Genomic DNA, 20,564 nt, shown 5'->3' on the forward strand with positions numbered 1-20,564 from the left:
ACCAGCACTAACTCAGAATCAATTTCTATTTTCTTAAAGATTATTGTCTATCTTCTTGGAACAATTGTAACCCCTCACATTTCTCAGTTCCTGCTCTCATTGGAAGACTGCCTACTCGACTCTACACCGAACAGGATGTTGTGTTATAGTCATATCTCTCACAGCCAGTGCAGACACATGCACTACCCAGCCTGACGAGCTGCACACAGGTTTGGCTTCATCATAGCAGCCTCACCATCCTCATCCTTACTGCTGCATCCCACACAGGTAATGCCAAGTAGTCACTATCAACTTTAAATTTGAATGTCATTTTGTAGCAATTTTGTATTGATTTATTTACTTTTTACTATTTTTTTCAGCTAAATACATGAATACCACTGATATGGATTCATATGATGAATTTCTGGAATTTTTGGAAGAATACGGCAATTACTCTGATGGATCTAACCCAAAGTACGTAACAAGTGAATTTGTGACTCAATGTCAGAAGGCTGATGTTGTGCACTTTGGTGCCAAGCAGAGACGGAAGGCTTACGCCATCAGCTCCTCCGTGGTGGTGTGGGTGGTGAGTTTGGCATCTAGCGTGAAAGAGATGATCCTGCACGACACATTCACCGACAAGCAATACGGCGAGTTGTGTGAGAACGTTGGTTATGACCATGACACATTGACCAAGTGGAAGCTGTTTGGCTACTACCAACAGTTCTTCGTCTTCTTCCTGATCCCTGTAGCAATTGTGCTGTACTGCTACATGCGTATCACTATGAGGGTCCTCTCCACGCGCATGAGAGAGAAGTGCAGAGCGGTGAAGCTGATCTTTGTCATCGTGCTCACCTTCTTCATCAATATTTGAAAGAATATGTTTGATATGTTTGAATACTGTTTGATTCTTTAAACTATGAAATTTGCCATAAAATGAATTAAATGACTAAAGACTCCAGGAAAAAATCTTGCATGGTTATTTTCTCACATATTGTGACAACAGACAACACATGCCACAAACCATCAGGTTGTGGTCTGTCCAGGGAAAACATGAACAATAACATGTAGTAGTGCAGCATTAAGAAATATACTTGTCCAGACTCCATCAATATGCTTTATGCATATTCCATGTTGGCTAACTTACACTTCTGTCTCTTCTTTCATTAAAAAAACCAAACGTAGAATCTCTGAAAGTAGTCCTAATTATTTGTATTCATGGGTTTCCTATTCATACGCACACACAGTGTCCTGTTGTAGACACAGAAAAGAGGTGACAGGAGCCATCTATTGGCCAGTAGTGGTGATCTGCTACTGCTGAAGCTAACCACTGAACAAGCAGCTGAAGACTGTTAAAGGAAGATGCTTACTGTCATGGTGTTGCAATTTGTTCTTACAAACCTCGCCCACAGTTTGCTCCACCTGACATATCCACAAACAAATGCATTCACATACAGAACATCAATATGTTCCGCAAACACATGCAATCCTTAAACTGGATGAAAAGCATTATTTTGAAAAAATACATCTCTAGCTATTTCATAATGATGTTAGTGATTTAATATATACACAGGAGAGGTGTTAAATTCCTTGTGCTATTAGGTACAGGATTTCCCAAGGCGGCCAATCAACAGCCTAGCCTATTTACATACCATCAAAAAGAAACTCATCAACAAAGCACCCTATGTATTGAAAAAAAACATCACCAATAGAGCACTTTCTGAGAGCATGCTCTAAGCAATGTTACGTGGTTTCTAAGCTAAAACATTTTTGTCACATACAGCAAACATCTCCTCGACATCTCCTCTACATCATCTACAATGGTGCATTCATGGCACTTTGGAATGACAAGGACCGCCCCCGTGGCTACTTTGTTTTTCCCACAGCAAGTGTTCATGTGCTTTGCCTTCAGAATGTGTGACAAACACGGATGCCACAACAAAGGTTAAAACATACACTCACTAATCCTAAATAAACGACTGTATTTGCTTAAAATATAGTGTAAGACGCTTGTGAAAGAAAGATATGCAGCTTTCAAGTGACAAAAACGCCAAATTGCCAAGTTCACATTAAAACTCTTGGACATGAAAGGCCACGTGGACTACAAACGAACTACAACGTGACAACAAAAGTGATGACGAGCCCCTAACTGGGCAACTCTGTTAGCAAAATCTAGCCCCAGTTTCCGACCTCTGACTCAGACATTACGTGACGTGAACGATGCGGAATGATGATGTTTTCACTGGGAAAAAGGTTTTTCCGAAGCCCATGAACGCTAGGCAAGTATGAGAAGCTCAGCACCGTCACCAACATCTTCCTGCTCAATCTGGTCATCTCAGACCTGCTGTTTGCCTGCTGCCTCCCCTTCAACGCCGTCTACTACGCCTCGGAGTGGATCTTCGGCAGGGCCATGTGCAAGCTGGTGGCCAGCCTGTTCTCTATTGCAGTGGTTCTCAACTGGTCTAACTTTGGGACCCACAATTTCCCATGTTCATAAAGTCGCGACCCATATATATTTTTTTTAGCGTTCAAGCCATGGATATGGTGAGCTACATGGTAAGACAAGCGAAGTGCCTGTAGGCCTACTTGTTTGGCATTAGCCTACATTTGTGAAGTCTTCCTCTTCCTCTACTTGTGAAGTCTTACTCTACAGTATTACTTTGCCTTGTTTCTATGTGGCATTTTAGTTTTGATGGTTTCATGCTCTCATGTGCTAGCCATCTACTGCACACCACACAATGGGGTTTCTATCCTATTTTGTCCTCAGTTTAAGCGAATCCATATCTGAGCTTACACACACACACACACACACACACACACACAGATATACACTCACACCACATACACATATATACATATGTGTATGTGTGAATGTATGTGTCAAACTGATATGAACACTGAGACCAATGGCAATAATAAATATGAAAAATATGTAAACATTGTTTATTTACCAGGAGCTTCGGCTCGTTAAAATAGAACCCTGAATGTGTATGTCTGTGCGTGCGTGTGTGTGTGCATTTATATAATAATATAATAGTATAATATATATATGTGTATATGTGTGTGTATATATATATATATATATATATATATATATATATATATATATATATATATATATATGCACACACACTCACACACACACAAATACACACACACACACAGATATACACTCACACCACATACACATATATATATATGTGTATGTGTTAATGTGTATGTATCTGATCTATATATATGTATGTGTGTGTGTGTGTGTGTATTTGTGTGTGTGTGAGTGTGTATGTCTGAGTGTGTATATCTGTGTATGTGAGTGTATATCTGTGTGTGTGTATGTGTGTATTTGTGTGTGTGTGTGTGCATGTGTGTGTGAGAATATGTGTGTGTGTGTGAGAGAGAGAATATGTGTGTGTGTGTGTATGTCTTTGAGTGTGTGTGTCTGTGTGTGTGAATATGTGAATATGTGTATGTGTGTGAGTATATGTCTGTGTGTGTGTGTGTGTGTGTGTGTGTGTGTGTGTGTGTATGTCTCTGTATGTGTGTATGTATGAGTATGTGTATGTGTGTGTGTTTGTAGATGTAGAAGTATGTGTGCATCTATACAACATTCTATCCCACCGGTCACTATTGTGACCGATAACATGTTTACTCATTCTGCAAACACACCAAAGACATTTGAATAATTATAAATGTATATATCTTAACTAGACACCTTAAAGACCATGTGTACAAAAAATATTTGTCCTATGTTTATTTTAACATACTTTAAAAACCTTTTATTTGGGAGCTGTGAGGCCGTCATCCTCTTCTCAAGGTGCAACCAGGAAGTAAACAGCTCTGGTCATGTGACAATTTACTCAAAACATTTGACACTGCACACATTTCATTGAAACACTCTATTGTTTCAACATTTACTGAAAAAGTATTGGGATATTCCCCAGTTACAGTTTTAGAGGCTTATGAGTAAAAAAAAAATTTCTGTCACAATTGTGACCGATGGGGTGAAATGGGTTAAGAAATTGATGGATGTTGGATGTTGAAAAATACGAAAATGTAAAGAAATTGTCAAGCGTGATTTATTTTTGCGGTGGGAATGTGCAGGACTGAGCGGTGGTCACAGACCCTATGCGATAAATCTAGTTTGAAAAATAATTTAGACATATAACAGATGCTCTCATCCACCATGAGATAAAGTTTTGTAGCATTTCGAACATAATTTTACTGAAATATTTGTGAGATCACAGACCTCACCCTTCTGACTTATTTGCCAATTTCTTGTTCCTCTTGGGGACTTAAGAAACAGCCCTTAGAGTAGATAAAGGATGTCACAGTCATGTTTCTGACACAGCACTCCTCAGAGACACCAGAACTGAAAGAAACAGCACAGAGTGCACACACCATTGTGCCGCAGAGTCTGATTGTCATAGTCATCGTCATTGAGTAGGTACAAACAAAATGCTTTATTTTGTAAAATAAATCAACATAGTCTGTCCGTGTGTAACCAATATTATTTATTTTTCAAAAGTTTGCAGCTTAAAAACCACTATGGATCAGTTTGAAGACGAATTATGGCACATTATGAACTTTAACTCAAGTACGGAGAATGAGACCGTAACAGAAGAATTGGTGCCTTATTGTCCGAAGGCTGATGTTGTGCACTTTGGTGCCAAGTACCTCCCGCCGTTCTTCTACATCAACTTCATCATCAGCGTGCTGGGGAACGGCCTGGTCCTCTACATCATCTACAAGTATGAGAAGCTCAGCACCGTCACCAACATCTTCCTGCTCAATCTGGTCATCTCAGACCTGCTGTTTGCCTGCTGCCTCCCCTTCAACGCCGTCTACCACACCTCGGAGTGGATCTTCGGCCGGGCCATGTGCAAGCTGGTGGCCAGCCTGTTCTCTATTGGATTCTACAGCTCCATCCTCTTCCTCACGCTCATGACCTTTGACCGCTACCTGGCCGTGGTGCACGCCATCACCGCAGCAAAGCAGAGACGGAAGGCTTACGCCATCAGCTCCTCCGTGGTGGTGTGGGTGGTCAGTTTGGCATCTAGCGTGAAAGAGCTGATCCTGCACGACACATTCACCGACAAGCAATACGGCGAGTTGTGTGAGAACGTTGGTTATGACCACGACACACTGACCAGGTGGCAGCTGTTTGGCTACTACCAACAGTTCTTTGTCTTCTTCCTGATCCCTGTAGCAATTGTGCTGTACTGCTACATGCGTATCACTATGAGGGTCCTCTCCACGCGCATGAGAGAGAAGTGCAGAGCGGTGAAGCTGATCTTTGTCATCGTGCTCACCTTCTTCATCTGCTGGACCCCCTACAACATAGTCATCCTCCTGAAGGCGCTGGAGGAGTCTTTCAGCACAGAGTGTCCATCAGATACCCTCGACTACGCTCACTTTATCACACGTAACCTGGCTTTCCTCTACTGCTGCATCAGTCCTCTCTTCTACACTTTTGTGGGGAAGAAGTTTCAGAATCACTTCAGGACAATGCTGGCCAGACACATACCTTGGCTGAAAGTCTCTGCGCCCACATCAGGAACCACAAGCCAAAGTGGCAAAACGACCTCTTGTAAGAACCCTAATATGTTGACTGATAAGACCTCAGTACAGCTGCTTCAATCAGTGTCTTGAAAACCACAACAACAGTATAGATTTCTAGATTTTATTATCTGCTTATAGCACATAGTAGGCTATTAGAATACAAGCACTGAGGCACTTTCTTGGAAATGGTGTCTCCTAAAATGTTTTTTTTTTGTTTGCAATTCATATGAATTTGGGTTGTTTTTAGCAATAAAGACACAAGCGCAAGCTGTGTTCTGTTGGTCATTTCTTTTTGTGTTTGTCTCTTTTCAAGATTAACAAAATTCATTTCACATACCTTAACCGTAAAATGTTGTTATCAGTGTCTGAATAATCTGAGTGTGACTGGGTAGATCTCTGTGTACGTAAGTCTAAATCTAACCTTTTATATGGATAAATTACGCTTTGGTTCAGAGCAAGTTAAAAAAAATCAATCAATATGCCAACCTAAACTTTTAGTTATTGTATCATGACTACACTTTATATCATTTGGTTGTAGTAAAATGATACTTGTTTGGCTCATAATCATGGCCTTTCATAATCATTGTATGTGATTATCAACTGCTCATGGTCTATTGGAAACAATGTAGGTCTAGCCTTTTTTGCCCCGCTACCTGCCCCGCTTCTAAATCTTTGAAACATAAGCTTCTAGTCTATAGACCCTTTCAACAAGGTAAACAAAAACAATGCTTGAACATTCTATTTGGGCCCCAATCTACTTCCTCTGCATTAAGATAACATATGGAATGTTAAAAAGGAAGTCTTGTGGGGACAACTATGATGCTGATAATGGAACTCTCTTGAAAGGGTCTATACCAGGCAAAGCGTGAGCTCGTAGCCATCTGCATTCGGTAGGCTATATATTTACCAGACCCATGGCTACACTGGACATGCAAATGTGTTCTGTGCCCTGAGCATATGCTTGCCTTTCTCTGTCTCTATATCTGCAGCGTTCTCTCTCTCCGATGAGATTTCTAGTCCGCGGATCAGCGAAGTTACAGGCTATGCCATGCTTCTGTCACACGTCTGATCATTTGCGGCACAAATGAATGGTAGACTATTATGGAACCGCTGGCCGAAAAAAACTAGTCAAAAAAAATATTTCTTAATTGTGTGTGATCAAATAAAGAGGCATAGCCTACAATTGGGGGGTAGTAATGTGAGCGCTCATTCAATGTCTATGCACGTCTGCGCAAGTGAAACTGAACCTAATAGACACCTTTCTCAACAACTTCTCTGTTCAATCAGCAGAATTGGCATTACGAACGTTCCACCGAACGTTTCCCTTGTCTACCCAGTTAAACTACCGAGGTGAAGTTAGTTTGATATTTGATATTCAGATATTCGACAGATATTCAATTTTTTTTTAATGCAGCCGGTTTAACCCGTGTTTGCAGACAATGTACAAACAGATGACCTGCCTACTTGCTCCCAGCCGACCTACTTAGGGACCGTCTATAAAGTACCTTCTGAATTACCTTCATAGTCTTTTTTGTCAATAGCTTTGACATTATGTGACCTAGTGACTCCAAACCAATGCAGAATAGTTATCCTTTATGAGACTCATCAGACTCATTGTTTGCCCCTAGTCCCTAGGTCACATGACTTGGGAGGTATTGAAAAAAAGGAGACCATTCCTTATGGGAAATAATGTATTTTCTTTAAAATATTCATATAAAATACAGTGACCATGAAAAAAGGTGTGTCTGATGAGTCCCATATAGGATAACTATTCTCCATTGGTTTGGAGTCACTAGGTCACATGACTTAGGAGGTATTGAAAAAAAGGAGACCATTCCTTATGGGAAATAATGTTTTTTTTTTTTAAATATTCATATAAAATACAGTGTGCATACAGTGACCATAAAAATAGGTGTGTCTGATGAGTCCCATATAGGATAACTATTTTGCATTGGTTTGGAATCACTAGGTCACATGGCTTGGAAGGTATTGAAAAAAGGAGTCTATTTCTTATATGAAATAATGTATTTTCTTTAAAAACAATTCATATAAAATACAGCGTGCATACAGTCGCTATAAAAATAGGTGTGTCTGATGAGTCCCATATAGGATAACTATTCTGCATTGGTTTGGAGTCCTTAGGTCACATGGCTTGGAAGGTTTTGAAAAAAGGAGACCATTCCTTATGGGAAATAATGTATTTTCTTTAAAATATTCATATAAAATACAGCGTGCATACAGTCGCTATAAAAAGAGGTGTGTCTGATGAGTCCCATATAAGATAACTATTCTGCATTGGTTTGGAGTCCCTAGGTCACATGACTTGGGAGGTATTGAAAAAAGGAGACCATTCCTAATGGGAAATAATGTATTTTCTTTAAAATATTCATATAAAATACAGTGTGCATACAGTGACTATAAAAAGAGGTGTGTCTGATGAGTCCCATATAGGATAACTATTTTGCATTGGTTTGGAATCACTAGGTCACATGGCTTGGGAGGTATTGAAAAAAGGAGTCTGTTTCTTATATGAAATAATGTATTTTCTTTAAAAACAATTCATATAAAATACAGCGTGCATACAGTCGCTATAAAAATAGGTGTGTCTGATGAGTCCCATATAGGATAACTATTCTGCATTGGTTTGGAGTCACTAGGTCATATGGCTTGGGAGGTATTGAAAAAAGGAGTCTGTTTCTTATATGAAATAATGTATTTTCTTTAAAAGATTCATATAAAATACAGCGTGCATACAGTCGCTATAAAAAGAGGCGTGTCTGATGAGTCCCATATAGGATAACTATTCTGCATTGGTTTGGAGTCACTAGGTCATATGGCTTGGGAGGTATTGAAAAAAGGAGTCTGTTTCTTTTTTTATGAAATAATGTATTTTCTTTAAAGAATTCATATAAAATACAGCGTGCATACAGTCGCTATAAAAAGAGGTGTGTCTGATGAGTCCCATATAGGATAACTATTCTGCATTGGTTTGGAGTCCCTAGGTCACATGACTTGGGAGGTATTGAAAAAAGGAGACCATTCCTTATGGGAAATAATGTATTTTCTTTAAAATATTCATATAAAATACAGTGTGCATACAGTGACTATAAAAAGAGGTGTGTCTGATGAGTCCCATATAGGATAACTATTCTGCATTGGTTTGGAGTCACTAGGTCACATGATGTCAAAGCTATTGACAAAAAAGACTATGAAGGTAATTCAGAAGGTACTTTATAGACGGTCCCTAACTAGGTCGGCTGGGAGCAAGTAGACAGGTCATCTGTTTGTACATTGTCTGCAAACACGGGGTGAAACGGGCTATATTAAAAAAAAAATGAATATCTGTCGAATATCCGAATATCAAATATCAAACTAACTTCACCTCGGTCGTTAAACTTTAGGCTCTAGTGTTTTGCCGAATGATATTTTACTCAGCAGATCACCCTAGTAGATAACCAGAATTACAGTCTCTAGAATTGTAAGTCAGAATGGGCCACAGATGGTAAGCACAATTGCATTAGCTTACAACTATCTAGTCTAGTAAACCTAAAACTAGCTTAATTAAAATGCCACAGCCCATACTGATTTTTTTTATTAGAATATATATATTAAAAGAATAAATCATTATGCAAATACTTTTACTTTTAATACTTAAAGTACATTTAAAAGCAGGTACTTTTTACTTAAGGAAAATATTTCTCTGGTCATTTGTACTTTTACTTAAGTACTGAGTTTCAGTACTTCCTCCACCACTGCTTTTTTCACACCCCAACACAATCTAAATATATCTTTGAATTTCTGCATCTTAGTGGCAAGATCTGTGGCAGAAATAGACTTGCTTTCTCAGAAACATTGTATGACTCATATTGATACTTTAAGGTGGAGGTGGTTGATACAAGCCAATGTCAATTCCTGCAACCATTGCTATTAGCCCATGAGAGGAAGGTAAGACTGTAAACATCACAGTAGTGCTTCAAATAACTCATGACATCTTGTACATGTACATACATTTATTCATTTAGGAGACACTTTTATCCAAAGCGACTTATATGTCAACTATTTTACAAGGACCAATGTCCCAGGAGCAACTCGGGGGTTAGTGCCTTGCTGAAGGGCACAAAGGTAGTGGAAGTATGATGTTTAACAAACACTCCGAGGAAACCTACTGACATTCATGCAATATGAAGAAATAAAGAAATAAACACACTAAAGAAAGAAAGAAAGAATGCTTTGAGTGATTAGGAAGTGTGTCTGGTCCCACTTTCTTTTTGAACTCTCACTATGATGTTGAATCAAGTTCGATAACTCAACCAGTAGATGTCGCTCCCAACGAGTTATCTCTTCGATTACCCACATAACTTGGCCCTGTCGATTCGGTATTGGGATATTTATACGTCATATTTTTTTCTTTGAATATACATGGAAACAAGGCTCACTATATCTTTCATGTCACAAAATGATAGGCCTACAATATTGCAACGGGGAATTATCTTTTAACTCACTCCCACTCATGAGCCTGTAGGCCTACATTGTCGTATCCATCCGCAACCTTACAGATTGAAATAATCAATTATTGCTGTATTGCTTGTAAGTTTCACTCACAGAATAGAGGTCAACGGGCGCTTGCTCAAGCTATACAACCGTGCATGCGCAAAGGGAAGACAACGGAGGGGCGGGTGGACCGGGAGCAGAAATCACACAGATTCCTCTCCCATTGGTAGCTGCCGTGCTGGTACCCAGGAACGAGGAAGGAGACTCGCATCCTTCAGCAAGCTAGTAACAGATCGTAAATGATGCTGGGGGATGGATATTGTGTGATGGCGAATACTTGGCCAGTATCAGTGCAACGTCGGAAAATATAGCCTCAGGGATTTGAGGGATCGCGCTTGGAGTATGATTCACCGTCAGGTCATACTGACCCAGGTGAGCGATTGATGTATGTTTTGTTTATCGACATACCCCGCTGCCATGTGAAGTCATGGGGGAAATCGGGATACGTTGTGTTAGTGGTAGATTACTACTCGCCATAATTCTGGCATTTAGGCAGTGTTGCTGTAGGCCTATTCTTGCCTTATTAGCATACAGCTGCTGCTGCTGCATGGCTAGGTCAAGTCAATCATCTGATCTAGGGAAAGGATGCTGGGATGTTGTGTCTTTGAGTCTCTCTTTCTCTCTCTCTCTGTGTTTGTGTGTGGGCGCGCGTGCCTCCGTGTGCCCGTGCGTGCGCGCGCTCGCCAGGTGTGTGCGTGTGTGGCCAGCCAAAGCAGTAATCTTGTATCTAATGATGTCGATATAGAAAACATGGCCTCCTCATCGTGGTCCAGTTACATATTCTTCCAGAGTGAAATGACTGCTAGGCTGAATGCCCGATTCTCTTTTCGATCAATGTTTGTTTGGGGTATTAACACACGACTGTACCATGCTGGTTTTGACTTGGACTACGTGTAAAAGTAGGTAAATAGAAAAGGATGACTAAGCAGTATACTTACTATATATCTCGATGAAATTTGAGTCAATAACTGATATCAGCTCGCTGTTTGTTATAAAACTTTCAATGGGTGGTTGTAATGAAGAATGGTTTCATTTAATCAATATGAATTCTTCACTATTTTACTTAGCCTGCTGTCATCCATCTCGCTAAAAGCCACCTCCATCATATGCTACAATGTTGCCATGTTCTGAACGTGTGCATTTTACACCTCGGATGCGACGTGACAGTTCATTTAAACTTAACAACGAGTTCGGCGAATTAATATACAAGTGTAATACGGCCAAAACATTAGATCTAGGCCTACTTCATAGGTGTGCAAATAACATACGGTTAATTCTAAATTACGTAGGTCAGGACAATGGGAAATTCAACCAAGCAGTGGAATAATATCCATTTAGTAAGATGTGCTGTCTGAATGCTCACATACTCATATCTGTTTGCCTGAGTAGATCAGCCTCAGCACCCCTTTAAGTCATTATACTACACTGGATATGATAGCTAAATTCAACAAGAATTAGTCAAAGCCAAAATAATTTTGACCAGTATCAGAGATTGTCCAGATTAGTATTGATCCACCTGCCTGTCACTGGGGCTTAGAGAAGCTACAGTAATATGTGGAGAAGGGCCCATCTGCCTATTGATCCCCTTCTATCGCCACCACCCTGAGGAATGGCTCCCCCATCCACACCCGCGGAGTGGACTCTTAGGTAGCCCAACATGAGGTAAAAAGCAGGATGATCAATAGATGCCCATCTGTATGGAACACCACACACAAGAGAGTGTTCGACCACTGAGTGTTTCTCAAGGCCATTCCCATGCAGTTTATTTTGCGTAAGTCAGCATTCTCCTCCTCTTCACCCCCCACCATCTAAACGTTTCTCTCCAGATTTTAAATATAATATATATATATATATATATTTATTTTTTTAATTTAGTGAACTGTTCTGTAGCTGTCCATTCTGTGTGCGCACACAATGAATCTAATGGTCATGCACTGACCTGGCTCTGTTAAAGGAAAAAAAGCACAATTTCAGCCAATCAACACATTGCTTCAGGAACAAGGAACATGGGATATAATTTGATGTGTCAACCTCAGATATCAACAACCTTCCGCCAGAATCCCTGACGAGCATGGCTGTCAGTGTCAGAGTGGAAAGCTTTCTTACCAAGGCCGTTTGGATGGAGCAACTAGTCCCGCCACCTCTGGATGTGCTCTGATGATAAAGAGTCATGATCCATCTCAGCCCAGCAGTCCAGGGAATGACAATCGACAGCTGAATGTCTGGGTGATTTGATAAAGCCTGGATAGATATCCCTGTTACACCACTTACATGGGCTTGCTGTGGCTAGTGGAATGGGTGGCTGAGGCCAATGAGGCAGAGGTTTCCCATGTCTCTGTGTGCCCTTCATCAGAAGAAGGGGAAGCACAGGAAATTAAATTAGAGTGGGATTCTGCTGTTGTTGTTGTCATCTCCTCAGCCTCATACTGACAGACACTAAAGAGAGCACTGGGCCAATTGGAATGGCTGACCTGCATAAGAGACCTATTCTTTTTTTCTTTCTCTTCCTTTTCTACCATTTTATTCCCCTGTCCTTAAAGCAACACCAAAGCACTTTTCCTCTGTCACACGCACGCTATTTGTTTTTCCAGCACCGGCTTTGTGAAATAACTGGCTTTGCGACATCAGAAGCAAATCAAATTTGTAGTTTCTTATATCTCATTCCGTCTAACTACAGATCCGCTACCCGATCTGGCAAACTTACATAGTGCGGTTATAGCGATAGAGGGCTGCGAAGCAAATGCAGAAGTGTCGTTCACCCTGTTACGAGTTGATGAACCACTGAAACAATTTTGGAAACATTTTTAGATACAAAAAAACTCTTTGGTGTTGCCTTAAATGGTACACATTTGAATTAGATCTGATTACATTGTTTATCCAGATTTTATTACTATATTTTTACTATATATTTTGTTCAGATTTTAGATTGCATATTATTTGCATTCAGCACAACATATGCAAAGCTGAGAGGAATTTGACATGTTCGGTGTTTGTATCCAATCCATACACAGCTGCAATCCACACAGGCTGATGATCAACACAGGCAGCCTAGATCACAGCTGGCAGGTCCTCTCTACTGTGCCTTATATCATGGCCAGATGTCCATCTCATCACCTGGTATCTCCAGGAAGAGCAGGCTTTATGTTAGCCACTATTGCCTGTATAGAAATATATTTTTTAAATGGAATTGAATAAATCGACCTTAATAGAATTAAGCCTAATTTACTTGAATAGAATTGCAAGGTTGGAACGGAATTTAATTCAATTTAGTTGAATTTATCCAGGCTTTTCCAAATATTATAGATTGCATTGAACCTGACTTAATTACATTTCACTATACTGCAGTGACCTGAATGTAATAAAACTGGGCTAGTTTAATGAAGACCTGTGCAAGGCAGCTTCCAGGCGAGGAGTGCTGCTATGCTCTGGCAGCATCGTGGGTGCAGGCGAATCTTCTGAGTGGGCCAGGCCTGAAGAGAGCGTGAGTGGGAGTGGGGCTAAAAATGCTGAGGCTGCCTCCCAGCAGTGTAAAAAATGCATGGAGTCATAAGTCATCCAGCCGGAGAGGAGAGCAGGGAGCGGGGACGCCACTGAGACGGTCGTGGGATGGCCGAGCACTGAGCCCTCCTCATGTGATGTCAGGTTTATGCAGCACGGAGGGGAGATAAAGACAAAGAAAATAGTGAGTATGTGACAGAGGCTTTCACTTTTACGTTTCCTTTATTGCCAGTAAAATAGAAAAGACTAAAACAAGACAATAAAAACACAAATGAAAAAGAAGAGAAAAAAACACCAAAAGCCAAACAGAAAAAGCAACATTGCTCAGAGTCAGTGATTCATATCAAGCTGTAGCACACTCTCTTTATTCACCTTGAAAAGGCATAGTTCAATCCACCACATTAACTGTGTCACTAAGGACACCTCTCTGTCTTAACTGTTGTTAAAGACACCTCTCTGTTGTTCAAAACCCTTCCATCCTATTTCTTCATATCTGCTTGATCAAAAAGCTTTATATAAAAATAGAAAGAATAACATTTTGGACCAAAAATAAACGGTTTCCAGGAAAAACGGTCCCTTAGGGCCTGTCCACACGGAGACGCTTTTTAGGTTAAATGCAGAGGTTTTGCTTCGTCTTGGCCGAGCGTCCAAACGAATCATGTAAACGCACTGCCCGAAACCGCACTTTTTTGAAACCTGGTCCCAGAGTGGAAAAATCTGAAACCGTAGCCCGTTTGAATTCGTTTAGATAGCGAAACCGCACATCCTGCTTGCGTATTGATGATGTCATCGCCACACCTCAGCTGCCCTGGACTTGCACTTATAGTATTGCTTAACAATACTAGTTTTCATACATGACATTACCTACGATTACACTCCGTAAGATAAATATCACAACTGGTGCTGCGCAGCTTATGACTTGGTGGACTGAACACTGTTTTTCCCGGTGTTTTTTATGCATTGCTACTGTCAGTGACGCGAGAGAACTTAAGTTATTAGGAAAGTGCGGTGTAAGTTTAGGCTACATTAATTTGTGCGTAGTGCCAGTGTCATTCATTTATTTTACATGTCTTACAACATATATACATGCACTCACAGTCGAGTGAAATCAGATATAAGCATACAAAGACGCTTAGAACTCACATTAAGCCGATGGTAGCACGCTGAATGCAAATGCGCGATTTGATGCAGTTCACCATCAGTCCACACAAACAATTCTGATTTCCTTGCACTAGCCATTTCGTCATAGCCTATTCTGTCTGTTTGTAAAGCGCAAGTTTTGGTCAATTTCTGTAAAGAAACAGTGCCACCTATAGGCCTGGGGTATGAAGTAACGTATTGAGTCGTGTTGAGATGGATCCGTTTGGACGCAAATATTCTTGATACAGTTCCAGGGAAGACGGAGGAAAAAAAGATCGGTTTGGTACGAGTGGACTAGGCCTTAGTATCCCCCACCATTCTTTAGTATGACAAGAATCCTGTCACTCCTGACCATCCAGCCAACAAATCAGTGTGTCAGTGTCTTCATTTGCAATTCGTACACCACCTTGACTCCTTCACACCAAATAGAGCTTGGGAGTTCCTGAACTACACATACAACTCATAGATAGTGCTTTCTTGCTGATGCTGGGAAGAGAGAGAAAATAGAAAGAAGAGAAGAAAGAGATAGTTAGATGAAGTGCTAGCATGCGCTAATTTGAACACTGAGCTAACTGATTTTCTTTGTTGAGGACAGCAGTGCAGTTAGTCCAGTCCATCTCAAACCTCAGGCGGTGAAGGAGAGGACAGGAAGGAGCTTATCTCCTCAGTAACATGAGTGCATTAAGTTTCCTCCTTTCTTGCCCCTGCATGCATATCGCTGGGCGTCAGTGAGGGCCCTAAGCCAAGCCATTTCATTCTGATTGATTGCCCAGGGGGAGTTGAGCTGAGACAGGGAGAAGAGGAGACTACCGTTCCATGCTGCGTTGCTATTTAATCTAATGTTCTGACAGGTTTTATATGGTTATAATTCACTTAGTCAGCGAGAGAAGATGATGATATTGGCACATAGTCAAGTGATAGCCGGAGCGTCGTCTGCAACCCACAGGCCCTCCCTCTCCATGAAGCAGCTGACCGAGAAAGATCTAGCCCTGATCTGGATTGGGTCTGGCACTGCTCCGCCCCTGATTTGGCCCAGATCTAGCCTGGATGAGGCCTGGATTTTGGCTGTGTCTCTTTATTGACTGCTTTGGCTCAGATAAGGAAAAGCTTCAGGGTTCCTTACCCATTGAATGTTTGGGGTAATACCACTTTGTTATGCTCCATAAAGCAACAAGAATGTGCCTATCAAGCAGACATGCAGGAGGTATGATATCCACTTTCAGCCAGATCCATTCTACAGTTCTATTTCAGCATCTATGTAGCTCAGGTGGGGGTGGGTGGTGGTCGAGGGGGACCTTGTCATACACACGCCCAGATAGTGACTAAGACGGGGCCAGATCTGGGCCTCGTCCAGCCCATATCCATTCCAGATCAGACATTACCTCTTAACTGCCCACAACTCTAATCTGAAGGCCTGCATTTTCACTTTCCGTGCCTCCTCTTGCTAATATCAGAGAACTTTTAGGCAAACTCTCATGACCTTAGATTAAAACAAAGACTGGGTGAGCTCCAGAACTGGGCACAGTGATAAAGGATTACCCCCATTATTTATACAACGGCTACTGATGTTGTGTTTGTGCACAAGGCGTTTTGTAATGTTTTTTTTATTTTCAGATGCAGGTTAATCTTAATGTTGGTGGAATTAGACTGTAACACGTTGTAAGCAAAGCTTCTAAAACAGTGTTTTATATATGGTTAATGTATGATTTATGTGTGGAGTGAATTCAAGAGAATTAGATTATGTATTGTCAGTAACGAACAAAGCCAAGATGCTATTTATTTTATTTGGGGGGGGGGGGGGTAGCGTCAGAGCGACTGCCACCCCTGTAATTGCTCGAACAACTGCAACTGACCCTCCGCTGTTCTCCACAAGTGCTGGTCAAGGGGAGTAAGTGTGTGTGTGTGTGTGTGTGTGTGTGTGTGTGTGTGTTCTAATCATGTGAAGTCAAGAGTGTTGCGTGTATCTCCCAAGAGCTAACCTTTCACCATCTCACCTTATCAGAATCCTCGGCCCACTTGCTGTGCCTACCCATGATGCATTGCCCCGGTAGAGCCCTGCCTACGCTCTGAGTGGGCGCTTCCGTGCTGTAGGTACTATTGCAAGTATCTCTGTTTTTCTGTAATGAGATGAAAGAGTCCACCAAACCCAAACTCCCCTCCCGCCACACACACTCTCCCTCTCTCCTTTCCTCTCTGCTCCTCTCTGCACATCGCTGCCTTGCCTTGGTGTGATCCATGCTTGTTTTTCTCATTTCCATGTTGGCTCAGATTCCTGGTTGCAGTTATGACCTGGAATAAACTCAGGGACGCCCAAGGACATACATACACACACGCGCACACACACACACCCTCTGTGTATTGGCCTCTGAGAGTGGAGTGGGCCAGTGATACCATTGATCCATTGGACAGCCCTGAAGAATCATGTGTATTGTAGCTCAGCTCATTTTGCTCAGCGCATCATTGTGTGTAGAGTATAGCCTTGGGTGGTGTGGGAACACTGAAAGCTGTGCTCGGTAGTGTATTTAACGGTATAAAGGTCTTTGTGTAATCAAACCATTATGCCTCAAGTGCCTGACAAAGGATTGGTGCATGTGATTATTTGCATTTCTCTTGTTGTCTTTGCTGACTCACAAACTGCAGTATGTGTACTGCTGAAATAAGGAAGTAAGTACATTGTGGCCCACGGAGATATAAAATCATCACAAGATGGTTTGTGTGCATGTGTGTGCGATATTCAGCTTGAAGAATATAGAGGAAAGGGAAAAAAGAGGGAAGGGGGAGTGAGTTTATATCTCTCTTTCTCTTCCTCTTATTTCTTTTTTCCAACTCTCTTTCACTCCCCCCCTCCTCCTTTTTTTTTTACTTCCTCCACTCCCTCCCCACCCCTCACCTCCAGCATTTAAAAAGAGCGGAGCTGCCAGAGGGGATTGCTCCCAGAGGGCATGTCGTTACCATAATGCCCCACATGCCATGCAGCCACATCACACACACACACCTCACACAACACACCTGACACTGCCCACATACCACACAGCACAGCACAACACAGCACGTATACCCGACACAGCACAGCACACACAACACAGCACAGCACAGCAGAGCACACCTGACAGCACAGCAAAAGGCAGAGCGGTAGAGCCTGCCGCTTGGGCACCATGACTCTGACGTTAGCGACACCATTGACGCACACCCTCTACAGTACGAGGCCCCCCGTGGGAGGGAGATTGACTTCCTGATACAGGAGGTATAGAAGAATGCTGCATCTCTGAGGAGGAGAGTGTGAATTCTAGACTTTCAGCACACAGGAAACAGGTGTGAGTATTGAGAGGAAGTAGCTTGAATCACAGATGTGTGTTGTCATAGGGTATTAGACTTTGTGATGATATGGTTTGTTGCCTTAGTCCCCGAAGGGACAGCTTTGAATCAGCAGAGAAAAGTATGAATATCTGTAATTGGTATGTGATGATTCTTTCATTGCCTTCATGTGCAACCAGAAGTTCTACACTAGAGTGTGCAACATGGTGCTCTTTGATCATTGTAACTATGGCAGATATAAAATCACATGGAATCATGTGGTCATCTGTCAAAGCTGGATTTCTGTCCACATTGTCCTCTCCCAATAAGATTAATACTTCATCTTCATCTTACAGACAGTCCTACTTTGCTTGCTCCCCCAAAGTGAAAGAAAACCTGCTATGCATCCGAATAGAGTTTTTTTCACAACGAAATGTGTTTTCTGTTAATTCCACCACTTGTTACAGTAGATCCACTGCTTTATCGAATATTGAACCCTGAAAACCCCATTGCCTTTCGCTCACACATTGTTTCCTAACTGTGAATGATAATGAATGAGTTGCAGATCTATTGACTCTGCTTGTGTCTGGATCTGAAAGCCTGTCCTCACGTATCTCACAGTAAGATGGCACTTGCATCTTACAGAGAGATTTACCGTGCATGCTGCCCAATGCAATTAAAAAAAAACATTCTTGTAGACCTATGCACTGTAAACCATGTCTTTCTACCTTATGTCAAATAGTTGGTGTGTTCATGTTAATTCCCCCTTACTATGAATAAACCAGTCATCAATTTAACCAGTTGCTGTTCATTAAGTGAGCAGTGTTGTGCTATTCTATCTTATTAATAATAATATAAGTTGTATAACTTTAGAACGTTGTGAAATAGTTGCACCTGCTGTACATGTAGGTATGTATACCTGTATCAAGTGTGAAGTGTTACTCCCACCACACAAGTTTCGTTAAGCACTGCAGAGTTTATCTGGCGCTTCACAAGCTGAAAGATCATGACCCATGTCTATGGCTGTTGAGTCACACCCTGTTTTTTGTTTTCACGGCCAGAACTTGTACCAGAACCGGATTCTCGGGCTGGCTGTCATGGCCTCCCCGTCTCGCGTCTCCCAGAATCGCCGGCGTTCCAAGGACCCGATCCGGCACAGCTTCAATCCGGAGCAGTTCCCCAACGTGGACTTCCAGAATGGCGTTCCCGAGGACCTGGCCGGCCTGCCGCGCTCCACCAGCGACACGGACCTGGTGACCTCGCACAGCCGCTCCACCCTGGCCGTCAGCACTGCCCAGTACACTATTGGCCAGTCACAGGACATCACCCTCAGCTGGGACATTAAAGAGGAGGTGGACGCTGGGGACTGGATTGGGATGTACCTCATCGGTATGTAGTGGTATTAGCAATGTTTAGGTATTCATTATAATGTTTAGCTTCATATTCAGTCTGCTTGAGTGTTGAGGCAGTTGACGTCTTATATCTTATATTGATATCTTATGAATGTTTATACGTATCATACTGTATTTACACAGGAAGAGGTATCTAATTGCTAAGTAGAGTGTTGGTGTTGCTGAGTGTTTAGAGGGGGGTTGGGTAAGTACCAAGAATGGGACTAGATCAAGAAGTAGTGATTATAGGGTAGGAGCTAGGAGGTCAGGATAGCAGAGATGGCTGGGTAATCTTGTAATGACAGTGAGACTGCATCAGAAACAAACTGGTCTTATACAATTTTTAAAGACGAATATCAAGGTAGCATGTAAGCAGTGTGGCCATGATTGTGTGTGTAAATGACACATTGAGCTTGTCTCCCCACTTTTACCCTTTGCACATCACATACCATTCTATTACTCTGCTGAGCCGGCCTCAAGGTGATTGGCGCCGCCTCTGAGCGGGGTCCTCTACTCTACAGAGGGAGTTTTCCTCACCACTGTCTCCTTGTGCTTACTTTTAGGGGCTCAGGCCTTGGGCTCTGCATATCACTCTATTAAGGGCACTGTATAGATGAACGAAACTGAATAGACTAAGACTGGATTGCCACATTGTGGCACAGTATCCTGACGCGCTAGGTTATGGAACAGAATCGCCATGGTGATGAGCATGAAGCTGTGAACAGAACGAGTGTGGGAGTGAGAGATAAGATCCAGTGAGATTCACAGAAACCCTCAGAAATGAACATGCAAACCAGGGCTCCGAACCGGTTCAAGGAACGAAAACGAAAATCGAAAATGAACGGAATTTTACGGAATTTTACGAGGAGCGGAAACGGAAACGAAAACAAAATGGTCTTCAACTGTTCCGGAACAGAAACGTTATTCTGAAATCCACAAAACCGGTTAATAACGGGTTTTTTTTTCGTTCTCTATATAACAGCTTAATAATTTGATTTCTGCAGTTTGAAATAAAAAAAATAAAAAACGAATAAATGGACCTTTGGTCCAAATGGGTATATTTTGTCTTGCTGTTGTAGTGTAACCTATCCGTCTGCCACTTCGGATCTTAGGCCAGCTCGTAGCGTAGGCCAGTGTTTCTGAAAGTGTGGT

The 20,564-nt window shown here is 41.8% G+C and overlaps 3 protein-coding genes and 1 long non-coding RNA gene across 5 annotated transcripts in view; 3 read left to right on the forward strand and 1 right to left on the reverse strand.

Moving 5' to 3' along the window:
- Positions 1–51: 51 nt before the first annotated feature.
- Positions 52–943, forward strand: LOC121719520 (chemokine XC receptor 1-like). The gene is made up of 2 exons (XM_042105244.1): positions 52–267; positions 360–943. The coding sequence occupies exon 2, from the start codon at positions 368–370 to the stop codon at positions 851–853; it is 486 nt and encodes a 161-aa protein (XP_041961178.1). The 5' UTR covers positions 52–267; positions 360–367; the 3' UTR covers positions 854–943.
- Positions 711–5,338, reverse strand: LOC121719530. Its single transcript, XR_006034270.1, has 2 exons — positions 5,289–5,338; positions 711–834 (listed from the first exon to the last, which is right to left on the reverse strand). It is a non-coding gene; the product is annotated as an uncharacterized LOC121719530 (long non-coding RNA).
- Positions 4,328–5,823, forward strand: ccr12a (chemokine (C-C motif) receptor 12a). Of its 2 annotated transcripts, none has more exons than XM_042105223.1 (2): positions 4,328–4,419; positions 4,505–5,823. In XM_042105223.1, the coding sequence occupies exon 2, from the start codon at positions 4,525–4,527 to the stop codon at positions 5,626–5,628; it is 1,104 nt and encodes a 367-aa protein (XP_041961157.1). In that variant the 5' UTR covers positions 4,328–4,419; positions 4,505–4,524; the 3' UTR covers positions 5,629–5,823. The 2 variants fall into 2 exon arrangements, with proteins under 2 accessions (XP_041961157.1, XP_041961166.1); XM_042105232.1 differs by having other exon boundaries at positions 4,347–4,423.
- Positions 5,824–10,247: 4,424 nt separating this feature from the next.
- The window catches only part of hecw1b (HECT, C2 and WW domain containing E3 ubiquitin protein ligase 1b), a 49,229-nt gene continuing 38,912 nt past the window's right edge, over positions 10,248–20,564 (forward strand). Inside the window, exons 1-2 of the mRNA XM_042057230.1 lie at positions 10,248–10,461; positions 19,083–19,410. Coding sequence (XP_041913164.1) covers positions 10,432–10,461; positions 19,083–19,410 — 358 coding nt within the window. The 5' untranslated portion in view covers positions 10,248–10,431. The remainder of the gene's footprint in view (positions 10,462–19,082; positions 19,411–20,564) is intronic.

Source organism: Alosa sapidissima, chromosome 1, assembly GCF_018492685.1.
Source record: "Alosa sapidissima isolate fAloSap1 chromosome 1, fAloSap1.pri, whole genome shotgun sequence".
Taxonomy (NCBI): Eukaryota; Metazoa; Chordata; class Actinopteri; order Clupeiformes; family Clupeidae; genus Alosa; species Alosa sapidissima.

What these genes read in the sequence shown, in the direction of transcription:
- LOC121719520 (XM_042105244.1), top strand. Translation starts at nt 368, where the DNA reads ATGAATACCACTGATATGGATTCATATGATGAATTTCTGGAATTTTTG.
- ccr12a (XM_042105223.1), top strand. Translation starts at nt 4,525, where the DNA reads ATGGATCAGTTTGAAGACGAATTATGGCACATTATGAACTTTAACTCA.